This window comes from Lagopus muta, chromosome 18, assembly GCF_023343835.1.
Source record: "Lagopus muta isolate bLagMut1 chromosome 18, bLagMut1 primary, whole genome shotgun sequence".
NCBI lineage: Eukaryota > Metazoa > Chordata > Aves > Galliformes > Phasianidae > Lagopus > Lagopus muta.
Window position 1 is genome coordinate 1177446 of NC_064450.1, and position 24181 is coordinate 1201626.

The window sequence follows — 24181 nt, forward strand, 5'->3', positions numbered from 1 at the left end:
GAGAGCAGGAGGGTTCCCCTTGGCCTTTTCCTCACCCTGAACAAACCCATTTCTCTGTCTTCCCCTGCATGTGGATTGAACTGCAGCTTTTCTCCTGCCTCTCATGGTGTAGTACCTCTCTGCTCCCCCAGTCCCACCCTGGGCTCAATGCTGCTGCTTGGCCTCCAGGTAGATCTGATAACAGTGACATTGGAGCCTGCTGGTCCAGCCAGTTCTCTACCCACCTTGCTGTCTGCTGTTTGGTCACAACCCCTGGTGTGAAAATAAAGCAGAATGAAAAAACACCTCAGACAAAGAAGAAAAGCAGGGCTGCCTGAGTTTCCTTAGCCTTTGGGGAAGGAGAGAATCAGCATATGTAATGCCTGTAGGTCAGTGTGTAATGCCTTTTAATCCCGGACAAACGATCAAACAGTGGATGTGTTAGCAGGATATATAATGTAATAGCTGCATATATAGAAGGCACTCGGGGATTGTTGTTATACCAGCTATGCTGTAATTATACATGCAGCCAATGATAGCTGTTAAAGGCACAAAACATATGCAAATTGCAGCAGTGGAACTTGCTGCCTGTGTGCTGTGTTATTGCTGGTTCTGCACAGGTGGTTAACAGGGGCTCCGTTTGCAGTTTGTCCGATGGCTCTGTCATTATCATACCATAATAGATATTAATATTGTACCTAAACATTTAAGTAAGGCCTTGCAAACCCAGCTTGATTCCCTTTGTCAAAACTGCCTGACAGCTCTTATGACAAGGAGCCCTGTGCTAATTGTCTCATTACAAACACTCTAGGAGCCTGTGCCTTAATTGTTGCAGCTAATGAAAAATGATTGGGTTTGAACCTTGCATGCATGTGAGTGTTACACAAAAAAAGAAAACTACCCCAAAGCAACAGTCAGCAAAATACCTTTTCATTTGTGGGTTCATTCATAGAGCTTTAAACTAGGTACAAAGGGGGTGGGAGGTAACTGGAGTCACTAGAACAGAGCCTGCATGTAACGTCGCAGCGCTTGTAGGAGAGGGCTGTGCTAGCAAGATCCACAGTCTTGTGTCTTGGTGACGACTCACCCTTTTGAAGGAAGAATACGAGGGTTGGTGTGAGGTTGGTGGCTGTGGAAACACCTGAGCGTGGTCATGAGGATATTAGGGCTACTGCCACTCGAAAGGAGCTCAGGTGCCTTTACACTAATGTGTGCAGCATGGGTAATAAACAGGAGGAGCTGGAGGCCGTTTGCAGTCAGAAGGCTATGATATGGTTGCCATCACGGAACTGTGGTGGAATGATTCACGCAGTTGGAGTGCTGTGATGGATGGCTACCAGCTTTTCAAGAGAGGCAGGCTAGGCAGGAAAGGCGGTGGTGTAGCCCTCTATGTTAAGAAAGAATGTGAATGTGTGAAAATTAATGATGGTGATGATAGGGTTGAGAGCTGATGGGTCAGAATAAAAGCAAAGGCCAATAAGACTGATATTATTGTGGGAGTCTTACAGGCCACCTAACCAGGATGAAGAGGTGGACAGGACACCTTATAAACAGTTGGGTGAGGTCTCAAGGTCACTCCCTCTTGTTCTTGTGGGGACTTCAACTTCCCAGACATCAGCTGGATTTATAATACAGCAGATAGGAAACAGTCCTGGAGGTTCCTAGAGGGTGTGGGAAATAACTTCCTGATGCAGCTGGTGAGAGAGCCAATGAGGGAAGGCAAAATCCTGGACCTGATGTTTGTTAACAGAGAAAGTCTTGTGGGGGATGTAAAGGTTGGAGGCCGTCTGGGGCGCAGTGATCGTGAGATGCTGGATTCTTGATCTTTGCTGAACCACGGAGGGGAGTCAGCAGAACTGCCACCTTGATCTTCTGGAGGGCAGACTTTAACCTCTTTAGGACCATGGTTGAGAGGGTTCCTTGGGAGGTAGTTTTGGAGATCTTGGGAGCCCAGGAAGGCTGGGAATGCTTTAAGGAAGTTATTTTAAAGGTGCAGGAGCTGACCATCACACTGTGGAAGATGAGCCGATGGGCAAGGAGGCTGAACTGGCTGAACAGAGACCTTTGGCTGGATCTCAAGAACGAAAGGAAAGTTTATGGTCTTTGGAAGAGTGGGTGAGCTAATTATGATGATTTACAGGTATGCAGTAAAGCTGTGCAGGGAGAAAATTAGAAAAGCTAGTTTTATAAATAAGTCAACAACAAGAGAAGGGCTAGAGAGAATTTAGCAGAGAATTTAGTGGAGAGGATTTAGTGGAGGGCTGTTAGGTAGTTTGGGTAGGTCGTGGTTGGAATCAACGAGTTTTAAGGTCTTTTCCAACCTGAGCGATTCTGTGATTCTTTTGACAGGCGGATATGGGAACTTGTTGCTTCTGTGTCCTTTCTCCTGTACCCATTACCTTCTGGCCTGCATGGCTGGGTGGCAGCTGTAGGTGACTCCAGAAGGTGTCCACCCCAAATAATAGCAGAACACCAGCATGGTCTGGCCAGGCAGATAAGGAAACTGATGCTGTGCAGATCTAAGGTGGGGATTGGCTCCAGATTGAGGCACACATCCAGGCACGTGAGGATAACTAGGTCAATCCAGTGCTGGGGTGTGCAGCCCTGCTCCCCAAGCTGCCAGGTCAGGGCTGATTTCGTGTGGCTGCTCAGGTGTGGGGATCTGGTGCTTCAGGAAACTCCACCTCAGTCCCAGGTGCCTTCCTCTGCTTTATTTGCCTGCCCCTTGGGTGTCCAACCTTTGGGCTTCCCTGGACCTCATTGAATGAGGAGCTGTTGTGTCAGGCCACATACATGTAGGTTACTCCAAAAATAATGCCTCCTATTTATTTCCATGGAAATGACAACAGATACAAAGACCACACTAACACTGAGCAAATTCTCATCTAGCAAACACTGCTATTCCACATGCCACCATTACTATGCATTTTTGCCAGCAGTGAACAAGAGCCTGCGTGCCGTGCTTGTAACAATCTGCAGCAGCAGGGGTGGCCCACTGTCACTGTGCCACTGCTGTAAGGCACCACCACTGCCTCACTGTGCTCACATCCTCTGATTGGTCTCTGCAACTATTCAGTGTCAGTGAATGTCAGCGGGTGCCATTTTTTCCACGTGGAGGAATTTAGTTCAACACCTTTGCTTCATCTGTACTTCTGTGTCAGATGCTGTTGTGTCAGAGTGCCCCTCTGCTGCTGTGTGTCACATGGCAACAACATAGAGTGGGATATTGGTGGGAAAGTTCAACCTCTCCTGCCAACCCACCGACGTCTGTCTCTGATGTCATGGACCAATAGGGTGAAATAGTAGGCATTACTTTTGGAGCAGCCCTCATTAATATATACTTTAGTTAATGTGTACAAAGTAACAAAAAAAAAATAATAATAATTACAACATACACAGAAGAGATCAACAAAAACATGAAACCAGTGGGCTGTGTGACTCTGTTGTGATATTGACGCGTTCCCTGGGCTCAGCTCACGTGGGCTCATGGCTCAGCGTGGTTTGGTTGGTGCTGAGGGGAAGGGCTGCCGTGATGGCACAGGGCAGCGGTGGCCATGGGGAGAGCATGCAGGCCGTGGGTTGGGCATGCCTGGCCTACCCCATGTGGATGCCTTGTTTGAACTGCTTGAGCTTTGCTGCTATCTAGGCTCCATTGGATATGGAAGAGGTATCCATAGATTTAAATGGCACCCAGGGCACATATAGATACCTATGTCTCAGTTTGAATGCCTTAATCTCAAACTGAAACCAGCCCTGAAGTCCCCTGAAATGAAACATCTTGTTCTGTTGACTTGGGAAGGTCAGGGAAACCATAGAATCATAAAATAGCCTGGGTTGAACAGGCCCACAATGATCATCCAGCTCCAACCCCCTGCTGTGTGCAGGTCGCCAACCAGCAGACCAGGCTGCTGGAGCCACATCCAGCCTGGCCTTGAATGCCTGCAGGGATGGGGCGTCCACAGCCTCCTTGGGCAACCTGTGACCTCTGCAGAGTGTCACCACTCTCTGGGTGAAAATATATGTGGGGAATTCCACATATTCCTACGGCGTGGGATTTTATCCCCTGTTCTCACTTTATTTTTGTCTCTGGGCTTGACATTCAGCAGAACAACCCCAGTTGCCCCAGTACTGTACTCAGTGATGCTGCTGCTTCTCCAGCATCAGCTGCCCAAGGGCTGTAGGATGAAACCTGGGCTGCCGTCCCTTGCAGAAGTCAGCCAGTCTTCCCTGTGCGGCACTGGGGCAGGGTGGATGTGTGCCCAGCCAGGAGGGGACAGGTCTCCAGGGAGCTGGAGACTGCAGTGGGGGGAAACGGGTGGGCTGAGGGGAGAAAGAAGCAACAACCAGGGACAATTTCTCCTCACTTTCAGGTCACTGATGACCTGCAAAGACAGTAGGGTCTGGGCTGTGGGATGCCCCTCTCTGCTGTTCAGAAGAAAGACATGGAGCTTTGAAATCTATGGTCCCCCGGGCACTCATTTTGTAAAATTACAGAAGGCTCACCAAGCACTGTGAAGCCTAGCTGTAATAAACAGCTTACTTTTACTATCACATCTAGCTGCTGGTGCTCAGGAGAGGCTGGCAGTGGCTGTACAGAGTGAGGGGCAAGCAGAGGCTGGAGAGGGACCAGGATCGGGTGAGAGCTGCAGGAATGGCAGCCCTGGCTCCTTGACCTCAAACTGTCATTTGCTGTTGCTGGTGTTACCGTTTAAGGGGTAGGATCACTTTTCAATCCTCTATAATCTGAGTTAATCTGGGTTCATCATCGTTATCTGTTCCTTTCCCCCTCTGGGAGGTGCATCTGTGGTTAAAGTTCGGTGCTACTTTCCCTTGTGTTTCTGTAGCACCTTTTCATGCTCTGGGTCCCACCGTGCACTGCAGAGTTAAATTGATTGGTACGCTCAAGGCAATTTACCCTTGATTAAAGAAGACAGGTCTCTGCAGTGATGGAGTGGTGGATTATGCTTTTTAAAAATGAATTCCCTGCTGGTTTACACCAGAGGAAGCCCTGTTGCTGTCTTTCTTTCCCTTCTGAGAGGGTTACCATGGTATTACGCTCTAAATTGTATCTGTCATCTCCGTAAAATAACCATAGACTCAGCAGGGTTGTATTTTGCTTTTTCCCTTTTCTAACCAGATTTTCAAGCAGCATGTCACATTAAGATCACGGCAGCTGAAAAGAGATGGCGTCCCTCTGCCTGCTAACGTGATGACAGCAGTGGTTCCCAGCTCAGCTGCTCCTTCATGTGGGCTGCAGCAGATTTCCCTCTGCTTGGTGTGGGGGAGTGGTGGAGGTGGCACCTCTGTGTTCCCTGGTCTGGCACAGCTGGCATGGCCGTGGTTTTGGTTAGGATCATCTGGGCCCATGTTTGCACCTTGGAAGGTTTGCTTTGCTGATCCATCTCAGATGCTCTTCTGTCTCTTAGCATGCTCTGAGCCAGTCTGGTTTTAGAGCTCCCTTCCCCTCTGTCTTGCTCTTTGTTCCATTTCTGATCTGGTGGATGGCAGCCCTGCCCACAGCAAGGCATTGGAACTGGGTTGTCTTTAAGGTCCCTTCCAACCCAAGCCATGCTGTGGAGCCTGTACTTGGGATCCAGAGCCATTGCTTCATCACCTACAGCCTTATTTTTCAGAACTGGAGTCTTATTTTATGGCATAAAGCATTAATTTTAGGGCACAAAGCCTCCTTTTGATGTCCACGTTCTCTAATGGGACAAAGCTTTGCTCTGGAGGCCAAGGTCTGAATTTTAGAGCTCAAAATCTCCTTTGACAGCCAATTCCTCTCCTGTCCACCAGCCACCACCACTGTGAGGGCCCAACGCCTCATTTCAGTGCCCAGAGCTTCCTTTCTAGTGCCCAGAGCCACACTGCAGGGACCAAAGGCTGATATTCACGGCATGAAATCTCTTTTGGGGATGAAATGCCCATTTTGATACATTAAAGCACCGCTTTAGGATCCAGGTCCTGAGCTGGAGACTCCAAAGCCCTTGCAGAGCACAAGCCCTCTTTTTCCACTCTAAAGCGTGCTAATGGGGTCCAAAGTGTTGGGTTTTTTTTTCTTGCCCAAAGCCTCCTTTGTGCCAGGCTGGTCGTGATGATCTTGAAGGTCTCTTCTGCCCTAAATGATTCTATGTTATGGCTGAGGCTGCAGAGCTTTCCTGGTGGCCATGTTTTCCTATGGCAATGGGTTGAGTTTTCATGAGTTCCAAAAAGTTGTGAGAGTGAAGGCTATCATTATTGGAGCTTTTTTTCTTTACTCCTTTTTCCCTCTTGCTCTCTTTAACCTTTTCTAACACGCAGGTGCAACTATATGGGTATTAAAAGACATTTGCTAGGTAACTGTACTTAGAAAGATGGCAGAGAGCTGAGTTTTTATTTCTGTATTTGTTACATACATATGTGTATGTTTCTCTGGCAGGACATTGAGGAGACCTTAGAGCAGACCAAGCAGATGAATGTTTATTGCCATTTTGCTAAAGGTATTGGTGAACCTAGCTATGGGCCTGTTCCAACCTGGGAGGAGTTGAACCAGACCCTTGTGGAAGCCTTGGACAGCTACAATGAAGTCAATCCTGCCATGAACCTGGTGCTGTTTGAGGATGCCATGTGCCATGTGTAAGGGGATTTTCTGGTTTTATAGTTTCCTCATAGCACTTATCTGCACAGATTGCTTCTGTAGAGTTGTCGGTATCTTTACTTGCAGCTGATGGAGAGGGAGGTGTGCAGAAGCCCCACTTGATGTATCCTGCACAAATATTGCACTTCTCTGCAGGTGATGGGGGAAACCATGAGGATTCCAGGGGCTGGGAGATGGGGGTGTTGCATGCTGGTGGTTATTTTAGATTATGGTTACCTGTGTGATGTCCTCAGCCCTCCCTGTTCTGCGTATTGTGTGGCCATTTAATGAATGAGATGGTGTTCAAGCACTTCATTATTTTTGTGGGCCTTTACTTCAAAGCCAGCTTTGGGATTTCCCTAAATGCTTTCCCAGCTGATTTAGAGCCATATTTACACAGTTTCTTTCTGGCATTTTCAAATGCACATGGAGTGATGTTATGTATGTTCAGCCTATCAGTTTAAATGCTTTCAGGTATTTAAGCTATTTTCATTTTTTTTTTAAAATCTCACTTGCATTTAGGCACCTGGAGGTCCAGATTGAAGTCAAATGTGGAATTCTATGAAAATAGCAGGTCTTCAGTTTGTGGTTATGAATCCACTTAGATGTCTTGGTGCAGATAGGGAGACGTACCTTTGGTTTTCAAAAATCATCTGAATGCTTTCTGTGGATCCGAGTAGAGACAGAGCCTCATTTCTCTGTGCAGAAATGCAGATCTGGCTCTTGGCTGCTTGAGAATCTCTGGTATAAATCCATGTTTTAAGTGGTTTTTGTTTTCTTTCTGAAGGCATTATCTCCAGAGCTGCAGGTCTGTGTGTCTGAGCCAGGAGGCTGCCGCTCTCCTGCTGCACATCAGTGCATATGATTTCAATTCTCTCTGGACAAGGCAACCTAATGAAGTCAATCTCCTGGCAATTTTATAGATATAATAGTAGCAGCATATATATATTTGGTGTTAAAGCTTTTTAACTTGCCACTTCACTGTTTCTGTTCTGAGAGCAGAGCATCCCGTTATTCTTGCACTGCAGTGTGCTGGCGCTGTGCTCTGGCAGATTTTCCCTGTACTGTGGGCTTTTACTCCTTTCTATTAATGAGCCATACTCACCTGGGTGTCCATGGGTGTTTCTGTTTCCAGGAAGGTGACAGTAGTGTTAATCTTGTCCTTCCTGTATGCAAAACTGTGATTTGTGATAACATTTAATGTTATCCTTCCAGTAAATATTTTGAATAAATAGGAAAGCAAGGATTGAGTACTCAGCATGATTTTGTTGAGATTGGGTGAAGTTTATTCCTTTCATTTGGAAATCACGTGTTGCAGAAACACAATATTCAATCCATCCCAAATATTTACAAATTTCAACTTGAATTTGCTGGAAAATTTCATTTCAGGAGGAAAAAAGAAACAAAAGTTTATGGGCTGAATTTACGTAAGGTGGTGGGGGTCAGCTATCTGTCACGTCCCAGTCCATGGCTCATCGTGCCTGTTCACGGAGCACACAGCCCTGCAGTGCACATTGCTTGGAGAGCTGAAACTGGGAGTGCTGAAGCTGTCTGCACAGACTGTGTTGCTTTTCTAGGTGCAATAAAGCACTGTGGTATTTCTCACAGCCTTGTTTAAAAAAATTAATGCAGGTTAGTGTAGGAAGATACTCAATTTATATGAGCTGAATAAAGGTGGTGGTGTGAGGAGGGGAGTTGTGTTTAATACACAGGACAGTGTGTTTCACAGGTAGGTCCTGAAACTCTCCTTAGTCAGAGTTTCAACAAGTGGGGATGTCATCTTTTGCTTCAGGAGGATGCATCAGAAACCTGCAGAGTTGACCATGGGACTCTTGGGACAAGTGGACAGACCAGGAAATAATACGAGTTCATTCTTAAGAATGAGAAAATCTTGCTCTTAAGTAGTGCCGTTTGGTTAAGTACAAAACAAGCTGCTTTTTCTGGATAGGATTTATGCCATGGTAGTCATATACAAATAGGTTTCATGGCACAGCAGGATGCCTCATCTGGACACGGGCTCCAAATGCTTTGTGAAGATGAACCTATGGAGAGTTGCATCAGATCCTTCAACTTTGCTTCGGTCTTTGCACATCCATGGAATGTGCTTTTCCTCTCAAAGACGGCCGGACTTTTATCTTCTTTTACTGATTTCTGTCCATTAGGACTTGGCAGCTAGAATAAGAACTGGACGCAGTCCAAATTGCCACCAAACTTCTTCCATCAGCCGTGTCCTTTGTGCAGGTCTCGGCGGAGATTGGGATTGCTGACACGTCTCTTAGTGACATTTTTCATCCCTTTCAGAATACAATTTCTTAGTGAATAAAATATGTATGGGAAAGCAGTGGGCAGAGAAAAAGAAAAATACTCTTATTAAAGAGAGATTTCGTATGCTTCAATTTAGTTGCCGCATCAACCGTATCCTGGAGTCCCCCAGAGGAAACGCGCTCTTGGTCGGCGTGGGCGGCAGCGGCAAGCAGAGCCTGACCAGGCTGGCAGCCTTCATCAGCTCTCTGGAGGTCTTCCAGATCACTCTGAGGAAAGGCTATGGGGTCCCTGACCTGAAGGTAGGTGACTTTTAAGGCTGTAAAAAGCAGAACTTAGCCGGCAAACGTGGTTGTGCTAAATACTGAGCAGTGAAGATGGAAGAGCTCCCACCGTGGTGTCGGACTGCAGAGAGAAGAAATTCATCACCAGGTATCTTGTTGAAGTGTGTCTGCACAGAGATACGGGCTGATCTGCTGTCCCCTGCCATTCTGTGAGCTGGCCAGGACTGGCAGTGCTCCAGCCCAAGGTTTTATATTGGCAGTGTTGCTGGACCCATCCACATCTTGTTGTTCAATGAGTGGAAAATGTAAAGGAGCAGAAAAGTTCTGATTATTTATTATGACCAAACAAGACATAGTAATTAGCTGAACAGTGAAATCTGGAGTGATTTGGAAGTGGAAAGGGAGCAGGAAAGGGGAGAAGCAGAGCTCCTAGATCATAGTCAGAGATACAGAGGATACATAGAGGCCAATGAGCTTAAGAGTTAGAAGTCAACACTGAAAAACTTCAGTGAAAAGAAGTTTTAGAAGTCCATTAGTTTCTGACAAAATAAGTCTCTTTACAAACGTTGTAAAAATCACCACAATAACTGCAGTCTGCTCTGCCTGCTAGAGGTGATAGCTGGTGGATCCTGGGTTCCTTCCCCATCACGAACAGGACAGTGAGTCCTGTCTCAGGGTAGCGAGTGCCATTGGCAAAGCACGGAGCACAGCTGGTGTCTTCCCATCCTAACACAGGCTTTCCTGGTTGCTTACCAGTTTTCCAAGCTCTGCAAATTGGAACTGACCAGGCCTGGCTTTTTCTGCATCATCAGATCAGAGCGGTGGCTGGGCTGGTCCTCTGCTTGTCTCCAGCTCTTTGCTTCCTGAGCAGTACATTAAGTTCCTGAAACATCATTAACTCTGGGACTTCAGAAGGGGCTGCAGCAGTTGGAAGGCCAAGATTTATACCACAGCAGTTACAGGACTGTCTGTAGTGCCACCATCTTCCTTTGGATAACCTGTGGTTGTGAACAAGTTGTTTTCTTTATGTCACACCAAGCTGTCCCGCCTGTTTTCATCTCCCTTCTGTGTTTTCAGCCTCACTCATGGGATTTTGTAGCTCCACCCTGCCTACTTATTTAGGAAGCCTGCTCTCTCAGCTAGAAATGTAGCTTGATCTCAACATTAAAAAATGTGTTTTCAAAGCACCTCAATGCTTCTCTGTCTGCAGAGGTGGAAGGTAATTTGATGTTCCCTTCACTCTGTATTCATTTTCAAAGAATTTATGAAGGGTGAAGGTTTGTTTGTTTGTTTGTTTGTTTCTCATCTGTGGAAAAGCAGGATGGTGACAGATCACCCTGTCTGCTGTTGGCCCACCCTGCTGTTACAACTGATCCAATCCAAATATCTGGTGATTAATGGAGCAAATTATTCTTTTAGAAGAAGTGTAGTTGCTTGCTGAATTTCCAGAAGTTTCTGGAGTGGTGGCTGGTGTGCTGTTCTGGGCAGCCCTGTATGTCCTGTGTGCAGCTTAGAGGGGCAGGAATTGAAGGATGGCACCTAGCCCATGTTTTGCACAAGGACAACCCCTAAGTCCACTTGCTTTTCAACCTCCAGGCAGACCTGGCAAACCTGTACGTGAAAGCTGGTGTGAAGAGCATAGGCACTGTGTTCCTGATGACCGACGTGCAGGTGGCTGACGAACAGTTCTTGGTGCTGGTAAACGACTTGTTAGCATCAGGTATATCTCATCTAGCTTTTACTTCTCCTCTTTTTCACTGTAAATTTGCTCATCTGTAGGGCATGCTGAAGGGCAGTATATGAAGCAAATTAGAAGATATGTTGGCCAAAATCTGAACTAAATGCAGCACTCAGGTGTCATTATTGAGGATGCACTCCATCTGGTAGATTTTTTCTCTCTGATGTCTCCTAACCTTGTTTTTCCTGTTCTTTTATGGTATGCTGCCTGTGGATGTTATGTTATCTCTTGTGATATTGCAGCTGAGGACAGAGCCAAAGGAACGTATCAGAAGAGGAGGAGTTTGACCTATGGATGCCGTGCATCCACTTTCTAAGTGTCTGATAAAACAAGATTGCTTCTGGGTAGAACACTTGACTGAAGCATCTGTGAGTTGGTGGATGATGCTGAAGCCACTGATCACCCTATCTGTGGGTGTCACATGGCTGCTTATCCCATTCCAGTCATTTTCTTCTTCATTTTTTTGGGATGCGTTTAAGTTTTTCATTTGCTGCTTGCAACAATTTGCAGAATTGTCTCCATGTAAAAGCCTCATTTCCTTGCAGAACGTGGCACGAGTGTGTGCCCTGAGTCCTCCCCTCACAGGCTGCACTGCAGTGATGGTGCACTTTGGAGCAGCACAGGTGTCACCGTGATGGTGCAAGGGAACCCGGGGAGGGATCATTCCCCAGGCACCCCCGTAAATCACTGCCACAACTGCGTGCCACTTGTTGCCTTGTTTATGAGTCAGAATTAAGAAGGTACAGCTGGTTCAGGTGACCTCTGTGGATGGTGAGGGTGCAGAGTCGGCAGCACAGGGGGCTGAGAGTTTGTGAGTAACTCCAGAGTCACCATATGTGACTATAAATTGGCCAGATGGAGCAGCAAACAAGTCCTGCCTGTAATGAATTCATAACCAGGTGTAAGGACAGGGGATGCTGTGGAGGGCGACGAGAAGTTCCCACTGTCTCATTGCCTGCTGCAGATTACACAAGCATCTCCCTGACCCAAGATGAAGCTCTGCAATGTCCTGAAGCAAGGAGCAGACTTCAGTTGAGTTGCTGAGGTCATTTTATGGCTCCTTTGAAAAGCAGTGCGGTTTTTTTGTGGTTGCTTTGTGGGAAAATAGGACAGAGTGGATTCTTTTTCTAGGCTCACAACTGCAGCACAGAATTGGAGCTGCACTGAAGAGGTGACTGTGCAGGGACCTTGCCTCTCTGTAACACAGGCTGGAGCTACCAGGGCTGTGCTGAGCTCTCTGGCAGCTCGCTGTTATCTACACGATTGCATTTTCTTACTTCTTCACCGAAGAAACTAGAAGACTATATGTATTATAATATATATTATAATCTAAAATCTACTGATTTATATTCTCCTAGCTGGTGAATGCTCATATTGATGGTGTCTCTTTCAATAATGATGATTTCAATCAAATCAGATGCCAGAAAGGAAGTGAAAAGTGGCAAACTGAAGAGCCACTAACAAAGAAGTCTGGGTACATTTTGGGCAATCAGTTGTATAACTGTGAACTTCTAAGACTTTATCTTTTAGAAGGTTTTAGTGGCATGGGGCTTATTTGAAAGTTCTGTATATGGCAAATGAAGTTCTGTAGAAATCGTACAAGTCTCAAATTCATTTGTAATGCTAAAAAGAATTCATTATTGTGTAACGCATAATAGGGATTTGATTATTTTTATTATTATTTGTAATCAAATCAGCACTGTTAATTAGAAAGAAATGGGCTTTCTGTACTCTGACTCTATTCCACATTTGCTTACTGTGGGCTTGTATAAGAGAGTTGGCTCTCACAAATGTTTATGTCTCAGCAGAGCAACCTTTGGTGCCACCTCCCTGCTGCTGGGGCTCATGGGCGCCTGATGTGATGACTTTTCTCTGGGAAGGGAAGCAGCTGCTTCACTTAGCTCTAAGGCTGCAACAAAATGCAGCCCCGCAAACCAGCATGTACCCTTTTCTTCTAGGTGAAATCCCTGATCTCTTCCCGGATGATGAAGTTGAAAACATCATCAGCAGTGTGAGGAATGAAGTCAAAGGTCAGGGCCTGGTGGACTCCAGAGAGACTTGCTGGAAGTTCTTCATAGAGCGTGTTCGACGGCAGCTGAAGGTGAGACAGTGGCTGTGGGAGCTTGGGTCCTCCCCATCGACGTCAGTGCAGTTCCAAGTGTTGGAAATCCTTTGGGCTACATTGTAGGGACAGCAGCCTGCAGCCTGAAAGGCTTTTTTGCCTGTTTGTGATGTGAACCATGATTCTCTGAGCAAGTACTGAAGCATACAATTCGCTGTCTGTACTCATCACTTTCTGGGTGTGAGACAGCACTATGGGACTTGTATGTTGTCACTTTCAGGAGCTGAGTAGGACCAGCCTTTCCATTTTCAAAGCAGTGCACCAGGGGTTTAGCTGGGGTGCATCAGGACTAAGTCTTACTGCTTGGAAAAGTTGCACGGGGGATCTGCCTTCACGTTGTTGACAGTCTGTAGCCAGAAGAATTTAAAAAACGTTATCTTAAAACCAGAGTGCTGGGAACTGAGTGGGACGTGAGACACAAGATTTATTCAACTGCTGCACATATTCCCAGCTCTTCCCCTATAAATACTTCCTGATATCCCAAAACAGTTTTTGGACTTTTAGGTATGTTGAGCATGTAGAGAAAGTACACTGCAAGAAGGGGTTGGACTTCTCCAGGAAGTATTTGCCCATCTACAGAACTGTACAGTGCTGGGATCCCAAATTGAAGGGGTGGAGAGAGAGTAAAGACTTGACCTTTGCTTGGTGAATACCAATCCTTCTTCTTTAGTGCCTGCTTTGTGTTGGAGGAACATGCTCACTGAAGTGGGGTACCCTGTTCCCTTTTTGATGTAGGTGGGCATGTGTTTAGGATCAGGAACAAGCAGAAAGTTGAATTTGAGGAGAAAATTTGGGGATCATGCTGCAATGTATTTGCCCAAGGAGAAGGAATCCAGCCCCTCTGTCAGTGTGGAGGGGAATTTTTGACAGGCTCTAAGGCTGTTTTGTATGTCTTCAGGCACCTTGGTTGTCTTCTGCCTAGTGCCCCTCCCTCTGTATATTCCTGTTGACTCTTCAGGTAAACTAAAAGGGCACTGTGAATGTGATTTCATGGAGACTGATTGCTTTTCCTTGTCTGCCCTTCTCCTTAATGCTGCGTTAAAGCAGATGGATGGGAAGTACTCTTTTTTGTCTCCGGCATTGAGTGACATCATTGTGCTCTGCACAGAAAGCTGATGGAGCCATCAGTGCCTAGGCCTTGCTGGAACTCACTGCTTGTTTTAATTGCAGAGTAGAAAACATGTTTACTGCCAGATTATGCCTTTTCATTGGCATCAAGTGCAAAAGCTCAGGGATTGAGGTTACTGAAACCTGAGGTGTTGGCATGAGATTTCCTTTTTGGAATAATTGGAGGAGCCCAGGTTGGACTGCACACCTGAGCTGGGCCTCGGCTCCCGGGACCTTGGGGCTGAGCTGAGCTTCAGCTTGTGGCCCTGCCTCTCAACCTGTCTTTGCTTGGGCCCCTCAGGTTGCGTTGTGTTTTTCGCCTGTTGGCAACAAGCTGCGGGTCCGCAGCAGGAGGTTCCCCGCGATCGTGAGCTGCACGGCCATCGACTGGTTCCAGGAGTGGCCACAGGAAGCCCTCGAGTCCGTCAGCCTGCGCTTCCTGCGAGAGATGGGCAGCGTGGAGGTGAGCACCTCATCCAGCCCTCGCAGAGCAGCGTGAGCCATGGTCATAAGTTGTGTGCACTGATGGTACAGTCAGTGAGATGATTGCCTTGCTGGACAGAAAGACTGCGTACAAATCAGTGCAGAAAATAACCGAGCACTTCGACAGGAGGGGAAACTGTTTACAAGGGTGGATGGTGATGGGACAAGGGGAATGGTTTTAAAGTGAGACAGGGGAGGTTCAGGTTGGGTTCAGGTTGGAGGAAGTTTTTCACACAGGGTGGTGAGGCAGTGGAACAGGTTGCCCAAGGAGGCTGTGGATGCCCCATCCCTGGAGGCATTCAAGGCCAGGCTGCATGTGGCTCTGGGCTGGGCTCTGGGGGGGGGTTGGTGCTGCATAAACAACTGCAGGTCGTCGTGGCAAAGTGAATATGACACATTGAATAATTTAAATAATTTAATATAATTGAACATAAAATAACATAAAATAACGTAACATAATCTGATGGAGTCCCACACTGTCGCCGTCCAAGGTGTTGTTGGTGGACAGCCCAGGTTTGGAGGGGTTGGGCTGGGGCCGGTGCCGGTGGCCCTGGAGCACTGCCGCTGCTCTGTGCGAGGGCCGGCGAGGAGCCCAGGGCTGTAGTAGCCTTATTTGTTGGCTGTGTCTCCTGCTGTGGCCGTGTCTCCTGCTGCACCACGTGGGCCGGTTTCTGCCGATGCTCCCATGTTGGCTGAGCCCACCCAGCTTCGCCTAGCGCGAGCGCTTTTGTTCTGGAGCATCCTGGCTCTGCGGCAGCTTCCTCTTGGTGGCTCGGATGCTGCCAGCGCTCTGCTGGTGCCCGCTGGGGGTGCAGGCAGGGGCTGGGCACTCGTCCGCGTCCTCATCCATGCCCGGGATGTTGTCCGGGACCTCTTTGGGTGCCACTTCTGGAAGAGGAAGAAAATCGCCACAGGGTTAAGGCCAGCTTTCCCACACCAAATGGGTGCAAACACTCCCCCGCCAGCTCTGCTGCCCCCAAACTCACCGCTGTTCATCCAAGCCAGGAGGTCACCGATGTCGGTGATGTCCTCCGGGATGTCGGAGCTGGTTGTCGCTGCTGGAAAGCAAGAAAATGCGCCGTGAGGCAATGCCATCTTTCCCACAGCCTCCCGGTGCGGCCAGCCTGCCGCCCGCTCTGCAGCCCCCAAACTCACCAGCTGATTCCAGCGCTGCGATGCTGCAGCTGAGCGGAGCCGCGTTGGGATGGGGGCACACGCCGATGGGTGCTGGCTGCCCCTGGTCCTCCAGCTCCTCGGGCTGCTCTAAGATGGTGGGCAGGGTGCCGGGCACGAGGCGCACCCGCTGCTGCACCGGAGGTCCTTGGAGGACGGTGGAGGGGCCGGGCTGGCTGGCAGCCTGCAGCGGGCAGCTGCCTGCGGGCTGCGGGGGCTGCCCACGCAACGTGGCCCCGGGCTGCTGCCCCATCGGCTGCTGGGGCTGCATGGTCCCTGCCACCGGGGGGTGATCCCAGCAGTGGGCAGGGGCATTGGGGGGAGGCATACCCGGCTTCATGCCCCCAGGTAGGAGCAAGAGCAGGGGTAACTGCTGCCCCCCAGGTTGGAGATGTCCCAAAACAGTGAGCAGCCCCTCAGGAGTGAGCTGAACCACAATGGGAGGCACCCCCTGAGGTGGGAGCTGACCCACGGTTGGGGGCTTCCCCCCACGTGGCCGCTTGCCCACAGCTGGGGCCTTCCTCCCACGTGGTCGCTTACCCGCTGCTGGGGGCTTCCCCACAGGTGGGAGTTGACCCACGACTTGGGGCATCACCCCAGAGGGCAGCTGACCCACAACTTGAGGGACCGCCCCAGGTGGCAGCTGAACCACTGTTGTGGGCATCCCCCCAGGTGGGAGCTGACCCACAGCTTGGGTTACCACCCCAGGTGGGAGCTGACCCACCACTTGGGTTGTCACCCCAGGTGGGAGCTGACCCACCACTTGGGTTGTCGCCCCAGGTGGGAGCTGACCCACCACTTGGGGCATCACCCCAGGTGGCAGCTGAACCACTTGGGGCATCACCCCAGGTGGCAGCTGAACCACTTGGGGCATCACCCCAGGCGGCAGCTGAACCACTTGGGGCATGCCCCCAGGTGGGAGCTGCGCTCCCTGTCCCTGGACACCTGGTGCCCCAGGCCAGACAGAAGCCTGAGGCACCACGTAGGTGACATTGGGGACAGGGAGGGACTGGGTCGACACTGGCACTGCTCCGCTGCTGTTGGTCTGCATTGCAGCAGTGGCCAGTGGAAGCATAACGGATCCAGGGATAATCGCGTCGGGTGTCGGAAGCACCGTCGGCATCCGTGGAGAAATTCTCTCTGTGGAGAAATGCCCAGATGGGCGCTGGGGTGAGATGTGGGGCACTGGCATCCCCTGGAGGGCCGCCGTGCCAGGAGCAGAGGGAGCCTGCTGCCTTACCTGCCAAGGTAGCTCGAGAGTGGCAGTGGGGGGTTCCGTGACCGCTGGGGTCAGCCCCTCTCCGCTGAGGTCACAGTGCGCCTCTGTGTCACGGTCCCGTGGTGACACAGGCATTGCTCTGTGCCTGCCCCGTCACCACCGCTTGCTGTGGCCGCTCAGTGCAGCCTGCCGTTGTTTCAAAGGAGATTATAAAGAGGAGGGAAACGAACTTTTTGTGTGGTGATGGTGATTGGACAAAGGGGGAATGGTTCTAACGTAAAGGAGGGGAGATTTGAGTTAGCCGTGGGGTGGGATTCCGTCCCTGTGCAACGGTGGAACAAGGCCGAGTCCTCCTGGTGTAACTGAATGCATACAAATCCATGGGGCGGGATGATATCCATCCTGGGGCTCTGAGGGAGATGGCTGATGTGGCTGCCGAGCCGCTCTCCATCGCATGTGAACAGTAGCGGCTGTGCGGTGAAGTCCCCGGTGACTGGAGAAAGGGAAACATTGCTGCCATGGTTAAGAAAGGGTGAGGGCGGTGAGCCTCAGCTCTGTGCCTGGGCAGATGATGGAGCAGATCCTCCTGGAAGCTGTGTTAAGGCACATCCAGCAGAAAGGAGTGATTGGAGACCGCCAGCGTGGCTGCGCCAAGGGCAGATGGTGCCTGAGCGATGTGGCGGCCTTCTATGGTGGAGTGACGGCGTTGGTGGACGGGGGAAGGGCAGCGCATGTCATTGCGTGGACTTGTGCAAGGCCTTGGACATGGTCCCTCGCCACATCCTGCTCTCTAACGTGGAGAGGAGTGGATTTGAAGGCCGGGCTGTTGGATGGACTGGGAGTTGTCTTGGTGGCAGCCAAGGGCTGTGATCCATGGCTCTGTGTCAGGGTGCTGAAGCCGGTGTCAGGGGCTCAGTAAGGGCAAGCGCAGGGTGCTGCCATTGGGTGGGGGCAATGCAGACTGATATTGACACAGACTGGGGGAAGATGTGCTTGAGAGCAGCCCTGCGCAGAAGGACTTGGGGTCCTGGTGGGCGAGAAGCTGGCCATGAGGCAGCAGTGAGCGCCTGCAGCCCGGAAGGCCAGCTGTGTTGTGGGCTGCCTGAAAAAGGGGCGGCCAGCAGGAGGGGGAGGTGATCGTCCCCCTCCATCGGCTCCTGTGAGGCCCCATCTGCAGCGCTGCGTCCAGGCCTGGGGCCCCCAGCACAGGAAGGACGTGGAGCTCTGGCAGCGGGTCCAGAGGAGGCAGTGAGATGAGCAGAGGGCTGGAGCAGCTCTGTGTGAGGAAAGGCTGAGGGAACTGGGCCTGTTGAGCTTGGGGAAGAGAAGGCTGCGGGGAGACCTCACGGTGGCCTTCCAGTGCTTGAAGGGAGTGCATGAACAGGAGGGGGAACGGCTGTTTGTGAGGGTGGATGGTGATGGGACAAGGGGAATGGTTTTAAAGTGAGACAGGGGAGGTTTAGGTTGGATATGAGGAGGAAGTTTTCAGCCAGAGGGTGGTGAGACACTGGAACAGGTTGCCCAAGGAGGCTGTGGATGCCCCATCCCTGGAGGCATTCAAGGCCAGGCTGGATGTGGCTCTGGGCAGCCTGGGCTGCTGGTTGGTGACCTGCACACAGCAGGGGGTTGGAAGTTACGATCGTTGTGTTTCTTTTCAACCCAGGCCGTTCTGTGGTTCTATGGTATGATTCTTGTTACTCAAGGGAACAAACATCTTTCTCTCCACTTGCATAACTGTCTGTAATTGTCAGTACAAAAAGATGTCAGGTTCCTGTTGGTGATAACCTGCTGCTGGGCCAAGGGAGAGGTGGTTCTGTTTGTTTAGTTTATCAGGATTGGGGTTGGGAAGGGTAAAGTCTACAATATTTCTTTTTATGTGTGTGCACATTCCCATTTGTACTGAAGAACAGCTCAAATTTCTACTTAAGAGACTGTAATTTTGATGGAGTTGAATGCTAGAAAAATTGCTTGGAATATGATAAAGTATAAGATAAAAAGAGAAATAAAAAGAGGTATAAAGTGCATGAGCAAATGAAGTTATTTTAGAGATTACAAAATGAAAAGGGATCAACTTGGATATTCTGTCCTGGATTTTGCTGCAGCAGAATAAAATGTTGATAAATTCCTTTATATATGGCACAGGTCGGCACGATATATTGGTGTGGTGTTTGGAGTATTTTTTCTTTCCCTTCTCATCTCACTTCCAGGCTTCAGTGAAAGAGTTGATAAGCAAATTCATGGCCTACGTGCACACAAGTGTCAATGAGACTTCCCAGCTGTACCTGAGCAACGAGCGGCGGTACAACTACACCACTCCTAAATCATTCCTCGAGCAGATCAAACTCTATCAGAATTTGCTGATGAAAAAGAGAAAGGATTTAACAGCAAAAATGGAGCGGCTGGAGAACGGCCTGGAGAAGCTCAACAGTACGTCTGCCCAGGTGAGGAAAGCCTGGGGTCGTACGCTGGTTGTTTGGCTCACAGGAGGGCTTTACAGGCTGAAGCTGTGCAGGATGGAAAATCTGTGCTAAGTCCTGACTGACTTGAACTGGATTCCTGGGGCATAAGTTCTGTGCTGGAGGGGAGGAGGGAAGAAACGTGCGTGTGGTCTCTGCTACTTGGGTGGTGCTAATCCCAAATAAAAGCTCAGAGAAATTAAAACAAGATAGAGAACCAGCTGGGTGTGTACATCTTCTTTACATGGTTATATTCCAGCTGCAGTGACAAAATAACTTAGAAAATGCGGGAAGATTAGTTGGTTTTGGAATTTCATCCAATAAACCGATACTAACTTCAGCAAGATTCCTATTTTTTAAATTAAACAAAAAATCCTTTAAAAATGAAGCCAGTGTTCGTTTATCCTTGTGTTATGTTGTCTGTTAGGAATACCAGTGCATGTCTGAAATGTAGATGAGCTGTCCTGAAATCCCCCACTAAAAGCATGACTGGCATCCATCTGTGGCAATGACTGGATGTTGTTCTGAGTGTTTCACAACCTCTCTTCACTGACTCCAACTGCCTGTTTTTCTCTCCATTTCATATTCTATTAACTCTTATAAATGTTCACTTACTAGCTCCTACCGAAGCAAATGGGGTCTCCTGAAGCTGCTCCAGAGGAGCGTGCAGATCGCTGTGAGTGTAGGACTAGCAGGCTCAGCCTCTTTCCTGTGTGCTCTGGTGGCATAAATCATGTCTGTCATGCTCAACAAGTTACGTGCTTGGTGGGAGGGTGATATATGGGTTTTATTAGTGCCTCTCGACTCCAATAGTCTACATCTGACTTCGAGCAGTTGCTTTCTGCATGGCACAGGACAGGTCTTTGAGGGCGGGGGGATGGAGCAGACATGTTTCTTGGACCCTTTGCAGGTTTCAGCACCTCTTTAGAAAGCAGCTGAGGTTTACCAGCTGTTAGAGGAGACCACTCATTGCATCTTGTGAAGCCAGTTGGAGCTGAAAGCATTTGCCCTCACTGCAAAGCAGGCCTTACACCTGCCTTACTTCTGGTGACAAGTAACTCCCATGACACATGGGGTGCTGCTGGTTTTGCTGATGCCGCACCAGTGGACAAGATGATTTAGATCTATTCCTCTGTCAAGAGCAACTAAGATAGAGGAACAAGTCCCAGTAGTGGTCAAATGTGGGGACCTTCTTGTGTGCTTCAGGCTTATCTCCATGTGGCTGTTGTGTTGGCAGAGGCTCACTGACATGGGAGCTGAGCAGTGGGGGAGGACTGAGGATGGCATGGAAGCCAAGCACCTGTAGGCATCCTGTCTTGCAGGTTTTGGTGTTGCAAAAAGTGTGAAGGAAAACACATCTGCTTGGAGTAAGGCTGGGGTGAGAAGAGCCTGTTTGTGAAGCTGATTAAGATGCAGAACAGTCAGGACAAGATAGGTCAAATTAGTATCTAAAATTAGCACTGGGGCCTAAAATTAAACACCTAAATTATCAGATGTGCGTAACAGTCAAAACTGCTGTTGATTTGGAACCAGAGTGTAGATACTTGGTGTTATTGGAATCGTACCAATCTTGAATATGGATTTGAAAGTCTGAAGTGTAGCATTCGCTCATGGAAATGGCTGGGCTTGGTGCTCAGGTGCCGTCTGTAGCTTGGTGGTGCTTGGAAGCGGCATGCTGTGCTTTTGAATGTCCAAGGCAAGGAGGGAACATTGTGATAGCTGGGTATGAGCTGGCTGTGCCTTAGGACTGAGGACTTGTGCTCCCCCTGTTCCTGCTCTGGTCTCCCGGTACATGGGCACAGGTGAGGAGCTAGTGAGGAGTTCTGTGTATTTCTACACAGTGTTCAGTGTCCCCCCAGTACTTGTGCAGGTACTTATTACACTTTTTTTGACTTAGCCAGTCCATTTTCAGGGCAACCTCTCCCCTTCCTTTTAGTCTCCATTTCTTTTCTTTTGGCATTTGGCCACCAACTTTTCTTCTTGAAAATACTTTTGTTTGCCTGCCATGAGGATGGTGGTTGTCATTCCCTGTACTCAGAAAATCAGAAGCTGGCTTCCAGTTATTAGGACATAATGGAGTTGGGAAGATTTGCGAGATGAGTCATTTGTTTTTCAGTGGTGTTTGCAATGAAGAGGTCAATGCTCTGCTCAGAGCCCATTGCTGAGTAATTTTGAGGATGACTTTGGTTAATATTACGTATCTGGATTCTAGATTCAAGTCTTGCTTGCTCTATCAATTAATTGCTGACCTTTGTGATGTATTTTGTGTTCTTGAAGCAAGGCAGGGACAATCAGATAAAATGAGTCTCCTGGGAGTCTGCCCTCCAGGTTTTCTTCAATAATTCTTCTTCTGTCTGGGTGGTAGCAAGAACTTCTTCCCTGTTGGAGTCACAGTACATTACCCTTGAATCTCCAATTTGCTTTATTCTTTCCCTTTCCATCTCACGTTACTAATGTCTTATCAGCAACTGTCCTGGACTCGGGAAGCTGCTCGCATGTTTTTCACATTTCTTACCAGTTTGAGACTGAATGTTGACCTTTTGTGCCCAGTGGTGGCAGTCAGTGTTCTGAAGCACATGCTGGATCTGCCTGTTCACACCTTGATGTGGTCATTACATTAATGATGCCTATGGGAATGAGGTTAATAGTGTTCTCTCTTTGCTTTGGGATCATTGTCTGCTGTGGTTTTCTTGCCACTTTTGTCTCCCTCTGTACTGTTACCCTCATGTAAATCTTGCTTTTTCCTTCTTACCAGCCACATGTTACTTAGAGAGAATCTTCTGCTTTCACCAGTGCTGGCAGACAGTGGTGTTTGTCTCATCTTCCCTGGAGGTGGCAATGAATCTTCTGGATTATTGCTTATAAAGCACGCCTCACATTGCTGCACCATTAGTTGTGAGGGCTCGTGCCTTTCAAGAGGGGTGAATGCCCAGAACTGTGCTCTTATTCAAGACACGAGGCAATCTCTTCCTGCCTTACTTGTGAAGCTGCTTCTCTATTTTAAGCAGCTCTCTGTAGTCCTGCTGTGTGTGCCTGTGTCCACATTGCCCCAAGCCTTTTAGTGCTTCCTGGGCTCTGTATTTGGGCTGTGGATTTCTGATTTTCGGCCTTCCCATTCCATTCAGTGTCCATTGTTTCTTTTGTACAGAGACGAGGTGAATAGGGGTTCCTGGCCTCAGTCTCCAGGGTGGCTCTTACTGTATGGAGACAAACAAGAGGTTTATCTCCATCAGCCTTCATCCTTCCCATCTAAAACAGCCGTTCCAAGGAACTGGTACTGAGGGTGTCAGTGATATCTTCTGTGCTCGTCTCTGTTTGCATCGTGCTGTTTTGTGCATCATGTTGTTGCATTCTGGGTTGTTGTTTGTAGCCCCAAGCAGGAGCACTGTGGAGCTCACCCAGGAACGACCAGGGAAATGCAACTAAGAAAGCAGCTTGGAGGATTGCAGTTGGCTCTGCCAATCTGAATGGTTAACAATACTTATGTATTTTTTGGGCGGAGTATGGGGTTACCAGTGCAAGAAGGGAGACCGTGACTGCTGGAGAAGTCCTGGGCTGTGGGAGGGCAGATGGGAGCTATGCTGGGAAGGCTTCCTGCACACCCCTGGATAACAGATGTTAGTAGTGGTCTGCCTCTAGATTTGGAAATGCAATAGCAAAAAATAGCAAAAAAGCAAAGCCTAGCTATGTGCACAGACTTTTAGAGTGGAAGGTCCTTCTTGGCATGAAAGGAAGGAAGTGTGGGGCCTTCTGTTAACATGAGATCTATAGACAGAGGAGAACCTTTCATGCTTTTATTTCTAGCAGCACTCTGTTGGGGATGGCTCTGCTTGCCATTCATGGGATCGTGTCTATGGGTTCTGCTGTCCCTGTGCCTTCCCAAAGGCAGTGGTGTGATGTCTCCCAATAGACCTGGGTCTCCTCAGGAGTTTTTGATGACCTTTAAGGGTCCCTTCCAACTCAAAACTGGAAGACTAGAGAGAATGTGGCTCCCCTGCTAAGTGAGGGGGGTGTTCTGGTAACGGGGGATGCTGAGAAGGCGGAGATACTGAATGCCTTCTTTGCTTCTGTCTTCAGTGAAAAAGCTCCCCCTCAGAAATCCAAGACCCTGGAGGTTAGTGAGAGGATCTGGGGAATGGAAGACCTCCCTGCAGTCAGGGAAGAGGTGGTCCGAGAGCACCTAGGCAACACCAATGTTCACAAATCCATGGGACCTGATGGGATGCATCCACGTGTGCTGAGGGAGCTGGCAGAGGTGATTGCTGAACTGCCTTCTGTCATCTTTGAGAGGTCTTGGAGGATGGGGGAGGTGCCTGAAGACTGGAGGAGAGCCAATGTCACTGTGGTCTTCAAAAAGGGCAAGAAAGAAGATCCAGGCAATTATAGGCCTGTCAGCCTCACCTCTGTCCCTGGAAAGGTGATGGAACAGCTGTGCTGGATGTCATCTCCAGACAACTGGAAGAAAAGGAGGTGATCAGGAGCAGTCAGCACGGGTTCACCAGGGGGAGGTCGTGCTTGACCAACCTGATGGCCTTCTATGATGTTGTCTCTGGCTGGGTGGATGGGGGGAGAGCAGTGGATGTAGCCTACCTTGATTTCAGCAAGGCTTTTGATACTGTCCCCCACGACATCCTTATAACAAAGCTGAGGAAGTGTGGGATGGATGAGTGGACAGTGAGGTGGGTTGAGAACTGGCTGACTGGCAGAGCACAGAGGGTCGTTGTTGGTGGTGCAGAGGCCGG

General features: G+C 49.0%; 1 protein-coding gene across 1 annotated transcript in view; it reads left to right on the forward strand.

Annotated features, from left to right (window-relative positions):
• The window catches only part of DNAH9 (dynein axonemal heavy chain 9), a 182861-nt gene that overhangs the window by 67556 nt on the left and 91124 nt on the right, over positions 1-24181 (forward strand). Inside the window, exons 42-47 of the mRNA XM_048965517.1 lie at positions 6398-6594; positions 8997-9159; positions 10738-10861; positions 12838-12980; positions 14410-14571; positions 19191-19424. Of these exons, the coding sequence (XP_048821474.1) occupies positions 6398-6594; positions 8997-9159; positions 10738-10861; positions 12838-12980; positions 14410-14571; positions 19191-19424 (1023 nt within the window). The remainder of the gene's footprint in view (positions 1-6397; positions 6595-8996; positions 9160-10737; positions 10862-12837; positions 12981-14409; positions 14572-19190; positions 19425-24181) is intronic.